Genomic DNA, 16,879 nt, shown 5'->3' with positions numbered 1-16,879 from the left:
TGACGGGGTGACGATGGTTTATTTTTATTATAGTGGAAGGCGAACACTCCCCCTGGGATCAGGCCCCTTGGGCCAGATGCTGTGCAAACACAGAAGAGACAGCCCCTGACCCAGGGAGCTCACCCTCCGCCCACCCAGGCAAGACAAGGGTGGCAGGGAAATAGAAGCACAGAGACCTGCCCAGAGTCGCAGTGCAGAGATTTGAACCCAAGTCTCCTGGCTGCCAGCCCAGTGCCTTATCTTAACCACGTTGCCTCTTCCTGTAGCTGGGTGGGTGTCTGAACAGGGCAGGCCCAGCAGATCAAAATGGGTGGTTCTGACACGAAGGGTGAGACGGGAGAGTGGCAGGGTCGCCAGCCAAAAGAACTAGAAACTCATGAGACTGTCCAAAGTACTAAGCGCTGGGTCTCATTCTTTGCCGGCTGGGGCTGTTGCTCGTGCCCCGGCTACGATTTCAGGCTTTTCTGCACAACCATTGTTTTAAATGAAGCTGAGATTCCTGTGCTCCCATGACTCCAGGAGCTGGGGCTTCAAGGAAAGCACGTGCTGGCACGAGAGTCACTGTAGCGAAGGGTGCAGAGCAGCAGGCGGGGAGGAAGGGGATCATGGTGGGGCCTTGGCAGGGGACCCTGCTGCCCATACACTAGGGCTGTGTACTCCCAACACCCGATGTGCCCTGGAGTCCGAAGTGCCCCCCCAGCCCCCTCCAGTAGGGAAGCGGTGGCAGAGTCTTCACTGCAGCCAGAGGTGCGTGCACAGCTCCCTCCCCTCCCAAGGGCGGGAGTGACACAACCTACTTCTGTTTGAAAAGGATCAGTCCTTGTATTTAACCCTGCAGACCCCCGCGAGGTCCCAGGAAAAGGGGCGTTTGGCTGATAGCCCCTCTCTCCTGCCTGCCGGCGCTGCGCTCTGTGCTAAGCGTTAACACGCAGCACACATGTCCATGGCTACAGAAGGGCAATGGGGCTGGGGCCAGCTCGGGGGCTGCAGGAGCTGGCCCTGCACCTGGGAGGCAATGCAACCACCTCCAGCCAAACCCTGCTGCAGAGTGTCCGGGGGAGCAAAGGTCTGGGCTTCCCAGGCAGGGAGAGTCGTTTCCCGCAGAAAGGGACAGGAATTGTGCCCAGAAAGACGGTCACCAGCCCGGAACGGCAGCTTCCTCTTCGGCTCCCCTATGCCGACCAGGGCTAGGCAGTGCCTGCAACAGAAAGGCAATGGGGTCAGGCCCAGGGCGTGCCCACGGCACCTCTCCTTCCCAGCTCCCTCCAAAGATGGCCCTTCCCCCACCTAGTACGTGGGGCAGCTCCCCCTCCCTCCCAGACTTGGGGGCCTGCTGGCCTCTTGGGCACCGAGCCCGGCCCTGAGAGGCCCAGGTCCCAAGGCAGCCCTGGGCCCCGCCCCTGGCGCTGGGCCACACGCTCCATTTACCAGGCTGCCTGCAGGCCTGCAGACATTCCTCCTTCGTCTCAAAGTTGTTCTTGTTGCCGCCACAGCCGCCGTACACAAACTCCTCGCAGGCCTGGCTGGACCAGTTGTAGAAGAAGCGCGGGAACCTGGCCTTGCAATAGCCGCACACCGACGGCAGGTGGCAGAGATCTGCAGAGCAAGGGGGGGCTGTGAGAGGGAGAGGAGGACGCACCAACTGCCTCTGCCATCCAGGGTATCGGGGCGCTGTGCTCAGAGGGGCCTGTGAAGTGGGGCGGGGGTGGAGGGCAGCAGAGCAGTTCTGTTGCACACGCCCCTCGTCCCGTCACCTGACACCATGCCCATGGGCACGATCACGCCTGGCATCCGACCCATCCTGCCCCCCACCGCCCAGCTCGGCTACCTCAGGCCTCCTGCCGAGGGTCAGGGCCGGCCCCACGGGGGAACTCCAAGCCCAGGCGCAGGCTGGCTGCAATGGCGCGTCTGCCTGTTAGCGCAAAGGGGCCGTGCCCACTGCTGGGCTGAGCGTTACACGCGGCGTGGCAGTGGGCGCATTGCTAATGCCCGGCCCATTCGCCGGGGACCCCATGCAGAGGGCAGCAGCTGCCCAGCCAAGAGCTGGAGCGAGTTAATGAGTTGGTAGCTGGCAGGGCCGGCTCCAGGGTTTTGGCCGCCCCAAGCAGCCAAAACAAACAAACAAACAAACAGCCGCGATCGCGATCTGCGGCGGCAATTCGGCGGGACGTCCTTCGCTACCAGGCGGAGTGAGGGACCGTCCGCCGAATTGCTGCCGAATCCCTGGACCTGCCGCTGGGGTCTGGAGCCTGTGCCTCAGACGGGTCATTCTCTACCAGCTGAGCAATCAGCCGCTCCTTACTGAGCCTCCCCACGCTCAGCCCCCTCTCCCTGCACAGATGGGCCTCCCAGGGGTCCAGAGCGGGTGGACTCCCTGAGGGGGCCCACGGCAGAGACAGACGTCCTAAGGCTCAGAGAGGTGCGGCTCCAGGAGGTGGAGGGGCCTGACCCCGAGAGAGAGTGGACCCCCGAGAAGGGCTGTCGCACTGAAAGGGGCACCCCCCACAGACCGCACGGGGCCGCGAGTGGGCACCATCTGTGAGTCCGTGACATCCCTCTAGCCCAGTATCCGGTCTGCCAACAGTGGCCAATAGCAGGTGCCCCAGAGGGAAGGAACAGAACAGGGAATCACCAAGTGATCCATCCCCTGTCGCCCATTCCCAGCTTCTGGCCAACAGGCCAGGGACACCATCGCTACCTGTACATTAGCTGCGCTGCCATCCGGCCGTGCTCTGAGCCACTCCAAAGGGGGGGGGGTATCCTCCCGCTGAGCCCCGCCTGCACGAGGGCCGGCACCGCGGCTGCCACCACCGTTCCCCCCCCTCGCACTGCACTCTGCCTCCACAGTGCACCTGTGAGCACGTTCCCTGAGCGGTGGCGTGTGAGAGCGAGAGGCCCCGCAGGCTCTGCCATGGGGCGGGGTCTGAGGCAGGGCGCGGGGATGGTGGCATCAGGGCTCCCCCGGGGGGGGGGGGGGGGGGTCACACAGTCTCAGCCCAGCTCCCTGTGCTTGGAGGAGGAGGAGGCCACTGCACCCCGCCCAGCAGCAGCCTCCCTACAGCCCTCGGGGTGCTGAGCCCCCAGCGCCATCTCGGCCCGTCGGGCCGGGCACTCTGCTCTGGGGGCCCGTTCCCAGCTATGGGGGGCAGGGGCCAGGACCCCCCATACCTGTCACTGGCATCTGGCAGGTGTAGCCACACTCGTCCGGGCAGCACTTGGCACGGCCGGGGCAGTCGGCGTCGGTGCAGCAGCTGGAGCAGGAGTTGTTCCCCAGGCAGGCAGTACAGTTCTCCCCATCAAACACGCCCCCCACCGGGGCCACCTTGTAGCAGAAGCCAACCTTAGCTGCAAAGAGAGACGGGTCAGCGCGCGCTGACCGGGGGGCTGCAGAGAGCCACAACTCCACCCAGCACGGCGGCGGGGGCTGAGCACATGGGGGGATCCCCAGATGGGTCTCAGCTCTGGTTTGGCTAGGCACTGCCCGCCCCTCCCCCGGCACATCCACCGTCTGCCCCATGTCCTGCGCAGCCCATGGACAGGCAGCTCCCCCGAGAATCCAGCCCCCATCGCCACTGGGAGCTCGTCCCCGGGCTGAACGCCCCCAGGTGCCGCCACCTGTCCGCTGGCACGGCAGGGCCCGTTCTCAGCACTCACCAGGCGCCACGGTCGACCTGTCTCCTCCGGACGCAGCTGGCAGCTCGGCCCACAGTGAGAGCAGGGCCACCAGGAGCACGATGCCAGCCGACTTCATGGTGCTGCGATACCGGGTCTCGGTCCTCCGGGCTGAGGCAGGGCAGATTTAAGCTGTCGGGCAAGCGGGGCTGGCGCAGCACAGGGAGGGGCCGGCTCCCAGGTGGCCTGTCTGGACTTGTTGGAGGCTGACTCCCAGCTCATTCCATTCCACTGTAAGTGGCCCCAGGGATCCGCCCTGCCCAGCCAAGCCTTGCGCGGTCACCTGGGGAGAGCAGGCAAAGGGGAGGAGCCGGCCAGTGGCACAGGTAAGCCAAGGCTCTTCCTGCGAACTGGATCTTCATTGCGCTGAGCCTCATGGCTGGGCTGTATGTCACCAGGGGGGGAACGTGCCCCGCCCAGCGGCAGAGCACCCTGGTTATCTCCAGAGACCCCACGCACCGCACCCCAGAGGACGGGCCCAGCAGAGCGGTCCGACCCCAGGTTGGGGGGCCAGCAGCCAAACAGCAACCGTCAGCAATGGTTTGGGCCCAAGCCTCTGCCTCACTAATAAAATGGCGACGCCCCCCCAAGCTGGGCAGGAGGGGCCGGGGCTCCCCAGAACCACATGCCACTCCCTGAAAGGTGCAGGGGGTGATATTGACCAAGCCCTGACAGCTGGGTGCCTCGAGCTCTGGGGTGGCCAACCTGGGGCTCCAGAGCCACATGCGGCTCCTTGTCTAGGCACCGACTCCGGGGCTGGAGCTACAGGCGCCAACTTTCCAATGTGCCGGGGGGGCGGTCACTGCTCAACCCCTGGCCCCAGTCCCACTCCACCCCGGGTGGGAGGCGCAGGGGGGGAGCTGACGGGGGGGGCTGCTGACATGTTACTGTGACATTGGTAAATTCTGGCTCCTTCTCAGGCTCAGGTTGGCCACCCCTGGCCTAGCTCCTCACCATGGGCACGCCACAGGTGAGCAGCAAAGGGACACGCTGGGCACCGCAGGAGGCCGGAGCCTGGGATTCTGCTTCAGCTCCAAGAAAATCCATGTAAAGCAACTGATTTGGCGCAGGGCTGATGTTTAGGTGTTCGGACCCCTGGGGACGGAGGGCTGGGGGCAGGCGGTCCAACGCTTTACTAGCAGAGCCCTAGCTCGATGGAAAGGGAACGACACTCAACGGCACTCGGTCAGGGAAGAGTCCCGGACAGAACACGGGCACCAGCTCCATCCAGAACCGAAACCACAACCCAGCTCCCCCCAGCAGTATCCCAGCCCCGTTTCCAGAGCCCGGCTCCAGGGACAGCAGCTCAGCAGGGCTCCTGGGATCTCCCACGTACAAGGAGCAGCCCGGGCGCCACCCTTCATTCCCACCCACGCGCTCATGTGCCGGCGTGGGAGGCTTTAATGTGCTTTGTGCGTTTCAGCTTCCTGGCTGCAGGGAGGGAGAGCAAAGGGGGTGAAGGACACGATCCAGGCCAGCAGCCTCCTCCCCTCTGGAGCCTGGGACTCAAATATTCCCGGGGGCTCAGTCCCATCCTCACACCCCGTATTTTCTTTTCACCTGAGCCCGGAGTAGGCCTCTGCTTCAGGGAGGTGGCATGGCCACCAGCCTCCCCCTGGACTCCAGTCCCTCTGGACCTGGAACAAGCACAGGTCCCCCCCCGTGTCCATCTGCTTCCCCCAGGACCTGCCCAGCTGTGCATGGTTCCTCCCAGAGAGCAGCTGTCTCCCTGACGCCGTGGGGAGGGGTCCCACACCCCCCCAGAAATAAATAGCTCACAACTAACATGGGTGGGGCAGAACCTGGCACTGACTGAGGATAGTTTTAACTGGGTTTGTTCAAAGGTGCGGGCCCTGAGCATTGCAGCTCAACCAGCAGCACCGGTTGATGCATGAACAAAGCATTCAAACATTTCCCTGGACAGTCCCCGGGAGAGAGAGAGAGAGAGAGTGTGTGTGTGTGTGTGTGTGTACATGCCGCAGGTGCCTGTGCCTATAGGTTGCCGGGTGCAATCTTCCTATTTGCACTCACAACTGCGGTGACTGTGTGTGCTGAGTAGGTGGGCAATTGCACACCCAAACTGATCGCAAACACAGGCTCCAAGAGTCACCCATGCCCAACTCCTGTGGGAGCCACTGAGTCAGGTGCAGATGGGCCTGGGGACGTCACACATGGATGCAATAATAATAATTACAACTGACACAAGGAAATGTTTAGTTGCACTCCATGTAGCTAACCTGTGGAACTCACTGCCACAAGATAGCACTGAGGCCAAGAGCTTAGTAGGATTCAAAGAAGGCTGAAGTATTTCTGTGGTTAATGAAAATATCCAGGGTTACATTCAATAGGGTCAGGTACAAACCCTCATTTCAGGCCGTAAGCCAGCCACTGGCTGCCAGGGGTTAGAAAGAACATTGCCTGGCTTGTTGCACCATAACAGCCCACTGCAGGGTTTCCACCACCTTCCTCTGATCAGCAGGGTCCAGCCACTCTGACATGACACGGGGCTAGCGGGTGGAGTAGAAAGAGAGCCTGAGACATAAGCCCTTGTAGCAAAGGCCCGCTGTGAGGCCTGAGACCTGGGCTAAAGTACTGGTCAAAGCTTTGCTGATATAAAGCAAAGTCAGGCAGTGAACGAGAGGCAGGCCCTGCTCCCAGAATGTGGCAAGAACAGGGCTGATACTGCAGAAACACACATTCCTAAGAAGTGCCAGGCACCGAACACACACGCAAACACATTCCAGAAGGGTGGTACCAGAACACTCCGATACCAAGTATGGTACAAACATACTCCTGAAAGTAACGAGAACACACTGACCCCTCCTAAAGAGAAGGTCAGGATGACAGTATTATGGATAGAGGTGTTTTGATTGAACTAACATGTACAAGGTAATGGGTGGTAACAACCTACGTCAGGGGACAATAACTAACCCTGTCAGAGGGGTATTGGTATATAAAATGGAGTGTCAAAGGGAGTGTCTCTGTCCGGCCTAGGCGGGAATGGAAAGCCCCCCCCCCCCGCCCCTTCCCCCCCCGTTCATGAGCTGCGTCCATTGTCATGGGCATACATGTGCTAGTGTAACTAGACATTGATCTGGGGAGCTAGGACTTTGCTCCATCAACAATAAACCTGGCCGGGTGCCTTCGTACCTTAACGGATCTTGTGGTCGTTGGGCGGTTAAATCGAGGTCTGCTGTGCCAGATACCTGCACAGAGCTGGGACGGCACACAGAGAGAACACACACACACAGCCGAACATCTAACTAGAGCTGGACCTGGTCCGTCTGGCAGTTCCTGTATTCCTAATTCCCCTATAAACTACCGTGAGGCAGCGCTCAGACGCGGCACTGGGGGTGTGGTGTAAATACCTAGCGAGGGAGAGAAATAGACCTGCTGTGTCACTAAGCTAGACCCATCCCAGTGGGGCTCTTGTCTCTGGAATTCCTACATTTCAACGGGGGAAATGGAGGGGAGGAAAGTTCTGCTGGCTGCATGCTGGTGGGGAGCAGAAGATTCGATCTGGACTGGGTTGGACAAGTGCCATCCGTTGGAAAGATCTGCAGAGCTCACTTGTGGCGGGCGGCTTTTAAGTCATGCATCATCTCAGACCTATGGCAAAGCCTCCATGGCCTCTCCCATGTTCCAGGCCACAGAGCTGGGAAAGCCGCCGTCCCTGGCTGATGCTGTTCAGTTTATTATGCTGGCCCCAGTAGTGACATGGGCCCAGGCCAGGCAGTGATAACAGTGGGGGGTGGACTCGGGCTCAGCCCGGCCATGGGGCACCCTTCTAAACTTGTAAACAGCACTCCTGACTCGGCTGGGTTCCTGCTCCTGCGAGGCAGAGAGGGACGAGCTGGCTCCAAACAGCTTGGGGTCGCCTGGAGCAGCCACTGGGCAGCAGTTCTCCAGGGACACGAGTGCCCCTGCCCCCTGGAGCAGGCACAGCCCAGAGGAGAGAGGGAGCAAAGGGAGAGAATGAGTTCTCTGGGGGTCGCAGCTCAGAGTCACCTCGGGGGCCAGCTCACACATCCTCTCCTGACCAGCCTCAAGCTCTGTCTAGGGGGCTGGGGCAATGTGGAGATCAGCCTGACAACATGGGGATGCTGGGAGCCTTGTCTGAGCACCCACCCAGGCCTGGATTTACACTCTTGCCTGGGTGGGGACACGTGCGGAGATGGTGGGGCGGGCTCCTGGCAGCCGAGCAGGAGCTGGGTGAGGGCGAGCCATGCCACCTCCTCCCATGGCACCAGGGACCTGCCGCAGGTGGAAATGGCAGGAGCTGGGAGGGTGACGAATCCCCTGGGAAGGCAACGAGATGGGGAAGAAGGGGCTGCAGCACCAGCAGGAAGGCAGGACCCTTCCCCGGAGCAGCCCGAGCCGGGGCACCAGGGGAACTCAACCAGCCTGAACCCTCGGCTGAATGTCCCCACCCGACCTGGGGGAGGCTGTTTGTCTCTCCAGAGCCCCAGAGCACAGGCCCAAATCCCCAGCAGGGGAGTGGAAACCAGCCATGATGTGGGCCCCACCAGTGAGGGCTTGGGGCTGTGTCTCTGCCTCTCTGATAGCTGGAGATGCCCCTCCCCGGATGGGGGGACAGGCTGGCTTTGTGACCCACTGATGTGACAGGAGCGGACGGGGTCTCCCTCCCCAGGGACTCAGCTGCAGCATCCCTGCTCCCGGGCGGCTGAGCGGGCCTGTCCCAGGAGAACTCCTGACCTCAACAGGCTGCCTCTAGCAGGTCCGGGGAGTTGGCAAATCACAGCTTCCCTTGCAAACTCTGGCTCCCCAGCCCCAAGCCGAGCTCAGTGCCCCCAGCAGGGGTCCGAGGCCTGGCACTCTACCTCCTGCCAGGGCCAGGGAGATCGGGCTCTGTGTGGATCTGCATGGCGTTGGCACGCTCCGGCATTGGGCAGGGAGCAATTCTCCATCAGTCCCTCACTCCTGCAGCCTGTGGGCGCCCAGCGTAATTACCGCCAAGAGCACAGCAGAGATCCCATGCCCTGACCGTGGGCAGGCTGGGCACGGAGCCCCAGTGCCATCTCCAGCACCAGGAGGAAGGAACAGACTTTCTTGCTGGGCACTGCAGGGCGGTTCTCCTGGAGCCCAGAGCCCTCACAACAGGCGCTTTCTCCTGTGCCCGCTCTGCACAGTCGGTGGCTGGGCGGCCTCTTGCTCTGTGTACGGCACCCGTACGTTTCTAAGCACCCGCCCGGCGGCCATTTTGTTCCAGAGCCCCGTGCAGCTGCACACGCTTTGCACTAGTGTAACCCGTGCCTGCTGGGTGTGGTGCACTGTCTCCCTCTAGCGGTACCTAGCGATTGATGAGTCTGCCACAGCCTTGGCTAAGACCCATGTGGCTTTGAGGTCCCAGGTTCGATGCTCGGGGTCTGTCGGCGTTACACTCGCTCCCAGCCCATATCCCTTTCCCCTTCCTTGTCTTCTTGTTCTCAGCATCTTGCCTGAAAGGGCCTGTGTCTGGAGACACCCAACGGTCTGCACCCCAGGAGCTCCCAGCTTGCTCCCCAGTAGGGGTATCCGGTGGGTGAGAGCGGCTGGGAATGGCACTGCTCTCCGCGCCCAATGCAAAGGACGTGCCACACCGCTGCTGGCTAGGGCAGGCAAGGGAAGGGGCGTGTGGCCTCGGCGGGTTTGTGAGTCTCTGCCCTGTTCCCTTCACGCAGGATCACGCAGCACCGCGTTCAGCTAACAGCCCTAATGCCACCTGTGAGCCCGACACGAGAGCCACCTCCGCTCCCGGCCGTGCTGCGCGCTGTGAACATGCCAGGCGGGCTCAGCGCCTGCCCCAAGGGACCAGCCAGGACAAGACGAGAGAACAGAGGGGAAGGGGGCACATGCGGGCGAGAAAATGCCCCTCTGGGCAATCAGCTGCCAGCTGGGATTGAGAAGCTGCCTGTACCTTTTTGGATGCCGTCTGCTAGGCGTCGGGGCACTGTCCGTCCTGTGCCGTGGGGTGGGGTCTGTACCCCTGGCCCTTGCTGGAATTGCCAACGCCCAGGGGAAAGCTGGAGGGGGGGCGCTGGTGAGTCCGTCAGTGCTCATGTTTCAGATTAGGCCATTTCTAGCCGAGTGCTGCCCAGTCACCTGCAGCAGGAGGCCGTGTCTTTCCAGATGGCCTGCATGAATTTCTTGGCAGCTCTGACAAGCCAGCTATTCCTGTGTCACGTCAAGTTTTCTGCTTTCGTTGCTGCGGGGTATGGCCGTGTGGAACCCCTAGAGCACCAGCCAAATATACCTGGGCACGGGGTGCACTGAATCTGCATCGGCACGTGCAAACCAGCGGGAAACTGCGTTGCCAGGCAGGGGAATGTTGTCCCCAGAGCAGAGCACTCAGGGAGCCACTTCCAGGCAGCATAGCAGGCCCTGAGCCAGGGAGCAGCAGTTCTAATCCCAGCTCACTACTTGACTCTTTGGGCGACCTGGGGACTCACTGGCTGTACCGCCCGGTGTCACTGATTTCTCTGGCCCTGAGAGACTTTGAAAAGCTTCCCCCCTCTGCTTCCCCCAAATAGGATCCCCCTAGGAAGTAAAGACAATATGAAAATAGTTCATATCGTGTGAGACACTGTCTAAGGGCCCCCAGATCAGCCAAGATCAGGAGTTCTACTCCTCAAGAATAGAAACTAAAGTGGCTAAAAGAGACCTGTTAATCGCCTAGGCATGAATCTCCCAACGTTTTCATATGGATAAAACCTCTTTCTTCTCCTAAGCTAGCTGACAAGAGTCCCAAGTTGCCAAGCACGGGTGACACCCAGCTTTCTTATGCAAGTGACCCATTGCACATTGCGCATGGAGCAAGAGATGGGTGGGGAAGCTGCAAGGGAAGCAAACTAGAAATGCAGCTTGAAGGTCAAATTGGGCAAACTGCTGGTTACCCCAAGAAATCCAAACCCTGGTTTTACCCCAAATTATAAACTCTGCATTGTTTCTCTTGTAAATCAAATAGACCAGGGACAGCCCATCTTTCATCCCAAACTAAAAGCTCCCCAATTGTTTGCCTTGTTTGCCACATCTTTCTACATGTGGATCATGTCTCTTGTTCTATTGTAAGTCCTAACTAAGGTGAAATTAGGGTGACCAGACAGCAAATGTGAAAAATCGGGATGGGGTGGGGGGTAATAAGGAGCCTGTATAAGAAAAAGACCCCAAAATTGGGACTGTCCCTATAAAATTGGGACATCTGGTCACCCTAGGTGAAATGCTGACGTACAGTCAATGAATGGAAGGTGTCTGGCCTCCAGATTTAGAAGATGAGGAGGGATTTTGCTAGTTTTCATTGTAAATAATTGTTGTGCTCTAGCAGTAAGAGGAAGTGTCTGGCACAAGGAAGAAAAGAGGTTGAAAGGTATAAACCAGGGTGTAACTTTGGAATATTAAGAGAAATGGCTTAAGGGCTAATAATGAACTACAGTCCTTGAAAGGAATCAACATAAAAATCCTCCTATAAGAAAAAGACTGAAGACATTTGTTATACACCATCACCATCTGCTGGGTACCAATGGAAGCAGGAGAGGATCAGAGCTGAAATCAGAGTCCTCACGTGGCATGTGACCAATAGAAATCAGAGGGTGGGGCCCTCCAATGAGCCCTGAAACTAGAGTAGAACCCTAAGTGTGGCCAAGGCCTGGACCAGCCGAGTGGAAAGGCTCTCCCACATCCCAGGGGTCTGAGGAGAAAAAGTGATCGATAGTATTTCCGCTTCTATGATTAATGTCGGTAACCTGTAGGTTACCTTGCTGAGTTTACACTTACTAGTGAGACCCCAAGTAACCAGAGTTTCCACTTTAACTCCTTTATATGTCCAAACAAATCGGCCTAAGGGTATGTCTAGACTACAAAATTAGGTCAATTTTATAGAAGTCGATTTTTTAGAAATCGCTTTTATACAGTCGATTGTGTGTGTCCCCACTAAGCGCATTAAGTCAGCGGAGTGCAGCCACAGTACCGAGGCTGGCGTCGACTTTCGGAGCGTTGCACTGTGGGTAGCTATCCCACACTTCCCGCAGTCTCTGCTGCCCATTGGAATTCTGGGTTGAGCTCCCAATGCCTGATGGGGCAAAAACATTGTCACGGGTGGTTTTGGGTACATGTCGTCAGGCCCCCCTCCCTCCCTCTGTGAAAGCAACAGCAAACAATCATTTCTCCCCTTTTTTCCTGGGTTACCCGTGCAGACAACATACCATGGCAAGCATGGAGCCCGCTCAGCTCACCGTCACCGTACGTCTCCTGGGTGCTGCTGGCAGACGCGGTACTGCATTGCTACACAGCTGCAGCTCCTTGCCTTCACGGCAGCAGACGGTGCAATACGACTGCTAACCATCGTCTCCTGGGTGCTCCTGGCCGACCTCGGTGAGGTCGGTCAGGGGCGCCTGAACATAAATGGGAGTGACTCCAGGTCATTCTCTTCTTTAAGTTTCATCTCATGGAGATTCAGTCCTGCCTGGAATATCATGCGAGCTGAAGGCTTCTGCCTCAGGCTGCTCTCCCAGTCAGCAGCACCGCGCGGTCGCACCTACCCCAGCCTACCCCTTGCTGCCATGGCTTATGAAGCCTGGACAGTAGTAAGGAGCAGTTCAACTATAGGCTGAGCAAGTGCAGAATGGTGGTAGAATGTGCCTTTGGACGTTTAAAAGCTCGCTGGCGCTGTTTGCTGACTAGGCTGTTTGCGATTAGTTTCATGACTGGCCAGGCTTCAGTGTGACAGTTGTGTGTGTTTCTCCTTCATGCAAACCTGCCCCCTTTGTTGATTTTAATTCCCTGTAAGCCATGTCGTCAGTCGCCCCTCCCTCCGTGAGAGCAACGGCAGACAATCGTTTCGCGCCTTTTTTCCGCACAGACGCCATACCACGGCAAGCGAGCAGCCCGCTCAGCTCAGCCGCCGCTGTTGTGTCCTGGGTGCTGCTGGCAGCAGACGGTGCAGTAGGGCTTCAAACTGTTGTAATTGAACGACCGCTTCCACTGCCACATCACGGCAAGCATGGAGCCTGCTTGGATCACCACGGCAGTTCTGAGCACTGTAGACACCACGCGCATTATCCTGCAGTATATGCAGCACCAGAAACTTCAAAAGCAGGCGAGGAGGCGACGGCAGCGCAGTGACAAGAGTGATGAGAACATGGACACAGACTTCTCTCAAAGCACGGGCCCTGGTAATTTGGACAACATGGTGTTAATGGGGCAGGTTCATGCCATGGAACGCTGATTCTGGGCCCGGGCAACAAGCACCGACTGGTGGGACCGCATAGTGTTGCAGGTCTGGGATGATTCCCAGTGGCTGCGAAACTTTAGTATGCGTAAGGGCACTTTCATGGAACTTTGTGACTTGCTTTCCCCTGCCTTGAAGCACAAGAATACCAAGATGAGAGCAGCCCTCACAGTTCACAAGCGAGTGGCGACAGCCCTCTGGAAGTTTGCAATGCCAGACAGCTACCGGTCAATCAAGAATCAATTTGGAGTGGGCAAATCTACTGTGGGGGCTGCTGTGATCCAAGTAGCCAAAGCGATCACTGAGCTGCTGCTATCAAGGGTAGTGACTCACTCTGGAAAATGTGCAGGTCATAGTGGATGGCTTTGCTGCAATGGGATTCCCTAACTGTGGTGGGGCGATAGACGGAACGCATATCCCTATCTTGGCACCGGACTACCAAGGCAGCCAGTACATAAACCGCAAGGGGTACTTCTCAATGGTGCTGCAAGCACTGGTGGATCACAAGGGACGTTTCACCAACATCAACATGGGATGGCCGGGAAAGGTACATGACGCTCACATCTTCAGGAACTCTGGTCTGTGTGAACGGCTGCAGCAAGGGACTTACTTCCCAGACCAGAAAATAACCGTTGGGGATGTTGAAATGCCTATAGTTATCCTTGGGGACCCAGCCTACCCCTTAATGCCATGGCTCATGAAGCCATACACAGGCAGCCTGGATAGTATTCAGGAGCTGTTCAACTATAGGCTGAGCAAGTGCAGAATGGTGGTAGAATGTGAATTTGGACGTTTAAAAGCTCGCTGGCGCAGTTTACTGACTCGGTTAGACCTCAGCGAAACCAATATTCCCATCGTTATTACTGCTTGCTGTGTGCTCCACAATATCTGTGAGAATAAGGGGGAGACATTTATGGTGAGGTGGGAGGTTGTGGCAAATCACCTAGCCACTGATTATGCGCAGCCAGATACCAGGGCGGTTAGAAGAGCACAGCAGGGCACACTGTGCATCAGAGAAGCTTTGAAAACCAGTTTCATGACTGGCCAAGCTAGGGTGTGAAAGTTCTGTTTGTTTCTCCTTGATGAAAATCCGCCCCCTTGGTTCACTCTACTTCCCTGTAAGCCAACCACCCTCCCCTCCCCGCTTTGATCACCGCTTGCAGAGGCAATAAAATCATTGTTGTTTCAAATTCATGCATTCTTTATTACTTCATCACACAAATGGGGGGATAACTGCCAAGGTAGCCCGGGAGGGGTGGGGAAGGAGGGAAGGACAAGGCCACACTGCACTTCAAAACTTACTGAATGCCAGCTTTCTGTTGCTTGGGCAGTCCTCTGGGGTGGAGTGGTTGGGTGCCTGGAGGCCTCCCCACCAGGTTCTTTGTCGTCTGGGTGAGGAGGTTATGGAAGTTGGGGAGGAGGGCGGTTGGTTACACAGGGGCTGCAGCGGTGGTCTGTGCTCCTGCTGCCTTTCCTGCAGCTCAACCATACGCCGGAGCATATCAGTTTGATCCTCCAGTAGCCTCAGCATTGCTTCCTGCCTCCTCTCATCACGCTGACGCCACTTATCAGCTTGCTCCCGCCACCTGTCCTCACGTTCATTTTGTGCTTTCCTGCACTCTGACATTGTCTGCCTCCACGCATTCTTTACAAGGTCGCATTTTGCCTCTTATATTGAGGGCCTGCCGGTTTGGTGTGGGAGATCACACACGCAGGGCTGGCGGGCAACAGAATTCAGCTTGCAGGCAGCCATGGTAAGCCACAGTCTTTTGGCTTCTTTAACCTTCATAACATGTGGGAATGGTTTCAAATAGCAGCGCCCTCATTTCCCATACCAAGCACCCGTTGGGTTGGCCATTTAAAATGGGTTGGCCATTTAAAAGGAGGGGCTGCGGTTTTCGGGTTAACATGCAGCACAAACCCAACTAAAACACACACACACTCAATTCTCTGGGATGATCGCTTCACCCCTCCCCACACCGTGTGGGTAACAGCGGAGATGATTTCTGTTCAGCCACAGGAAAACAGCCCAGCCGGAACGGCCACCTCTGAATGTCCCCTTAGTAAAATTCTCCTATTTCAACCAGGTGACCATGAATGATATCACTCTCCTGAGGATAACACAGAAAGATAAAGAGGATTTCCGCACCATCCCCATACACGTTAACAGACTTTTCCAATAGCTGTTATGGCCATGAATGCATCCCAAGTCTTCAGGGCAAATTAATCATTAAACACACTTGCTTTTAAACCAGGTCTCTTCTCTGCCTTTAAGGTCCGGGAGCCCGGGTTGGGAGGGTACTGGCTCCAGGGTGATAAACAGTTCCTGGCTGTCGGGGAAAACAGTTTCTCCACTTGCTTGCTGTGCGCTATCTTCAACCTCCTCCTCCACATCTTCCTCATCCCCAAAATCCGCATCCCTGTTGCATGAGAATCCATTGACGGAGTCCACGCACAGGGGTGGGGTAGTTGTAGGGGCACCCCCTAGAATGGCATGCAGCTCATCATAGAAGCGGCATGTCTGGGGCTCTGACCCAGAGCGGCCGTTTGCCTCTCTGGTTCTTTGGTAGGCTTGCCTGAGCTCCTTAAATTTCACACGGCACTGCTGTGGGTCCCTGTTATAGCATCTGTCCTTCATGCCCTTGGAGATTTTTTCAAATATTTGGGCATTTCGTCTTTTGGAATGGAGTTCGGATAGCACGGATTCCTCTCCCCATATAGCGATCAGATCCAGTACCTCCCGTTCGGTCCATGCTGGAGCTCTTTTGCGATTCTGGGACTGCATGGTCACCTGAGCTGATCAGCTCGCCACACTGGCCAAACAGGAAATGAAATTCAAAACTTCCCGGGGCTTTTCCTGTCTATTCAGCCAGTGCATCTGAGTTGAGAGTGCTGTCCAGAGCAGTCACAATGGAGCATCGACCTAGCAAGGTCGATTTCAACGCTAATCCCCTGTCCTCTCCAGCGGAGTCCTGAGGCCACCATCCCCACTCCCTGCCGGGAGAATCCATCCCATGGCAGAGCCGCTCTCTCGCTGGGCTCCCAGGCGCATTAAACCTGCAGTCACAAGTCAATACAAAAACGCAATTGCATCCAGGAACAAAACATCAACAAACTGGGATCTGGGGACTGCTGCTGGAGATTGGTACCTGCAGCCTGGGGAATTTTAGGTTAATTCTCTTCGTTCTCCAGGCTTCCCTGCTTCTTTCGACAGGCATTCCCTACTGCAGGTGTCTTCATGGGGAAGGGCTCCCAGCAACCTTTGACTCTCCCTCTGGCCTCATCACGGGGTGCTGCAGGGCCCATTCTTCCCCTGGCATCTCCCCCACTCTGTCTGTTTGGGCCTTGAGGGGCTGAGCCAGGATGAAGCCAACAGATTCTACAGAATTTGCTTTAAAACAATCTATAGAATGGAGCAGTGATTGTGTGACCCTTCTGCCAGCAGCAACCAGGGCCGGGTTCAATATCTAGGGGTTCCTTTCCATTGATACAACACAAAACCGTCTCGAGCCCCCATCCAGTGACCTGGGACAATTACACACCACCCTGGGTGCCTCTGCGAGGCCATACTTCCCCTCTCACAAGCACAGAGTCTGAGTGTAGAAAAGAAACTTTTACTAACAGCAGGGAAGTAACTCAGCATTAATTTGGGGAAACACCGCAAACAGGGCTCATAAACATAAACCATGAGCAAAAGACCCACCCTCAAATAAGTTGGGCAGTGTCCTTTTCCCCTCAGATTCTTAAATCCAGAAACCCAAAAGTTCCTTTCACGTGCCCGTCCCCTCTCTGCACCCCACTCCCAGTCGCTGTCCTTGGCCAGTGCAGCCCCAGAGTTCAGAGGTGCATCTGCAGAGTTCACCTCCACCCGGGTGGAGGGGGGTAAAAAGGCACCTTACACGCTCGGCTGCTTGGGCACTCGCTCACCGCACCTCTCTGCCAGCCACCCTGCTGGCCACTCGTTCGCCAGCTGCCTGCCAGTCA

At 57.3% G+C, this 16,879-nt stretch overlaps 1 protein-coding gene across 1 annotated transcript; it reads right to left on the bottom strand.

Annotated features, from left to right (window-relative positions):
- On the bottom strand, positions 1-3,854 carry LOC128846432 (eppin-like). Its single transcript, XM_054045529.1, has 4 exons — positions 3,655-3,854; positions 3,169-3,345; positions 1,429-1,596; positions 1-1,198 (listed from the first exon to the last, which is right to left on the bottom strand). Exons 1-4 carry the CDS (start codon positions 3,749-3,751, stop codon positions 1,188-1,190), a joined length of 453 nt encoding a protein of 150 aa, XP_053901504.1. The 5' UTR covers positions 3,752-3,854; the 3' UTR covers positions 1-1,187.
- Positions 3,855-16,879: the final 13,025 nt, after the last annotated feature.

The sequence above is a fragment of the Malaclemys terrapin genome, chromosome 12, assembly GCF_027887155.1.
Source record: "Malaclemys terrapin pileata isolate rMalTer1 chromosome 12, rMalTer1.hap1, whole genome shotgun sequence".
Taxonomy (NCBI): Eukaryota; Metazoa; Chordata; order Testudines; family Emydidae; genus Malaclemys; species Malaclemys terrapin.
The sequence above is the reverse complement of the archived record's forward strand: the minus strand, read 5'-3'. Positions and strand labels throughout refer to the sequence as shown.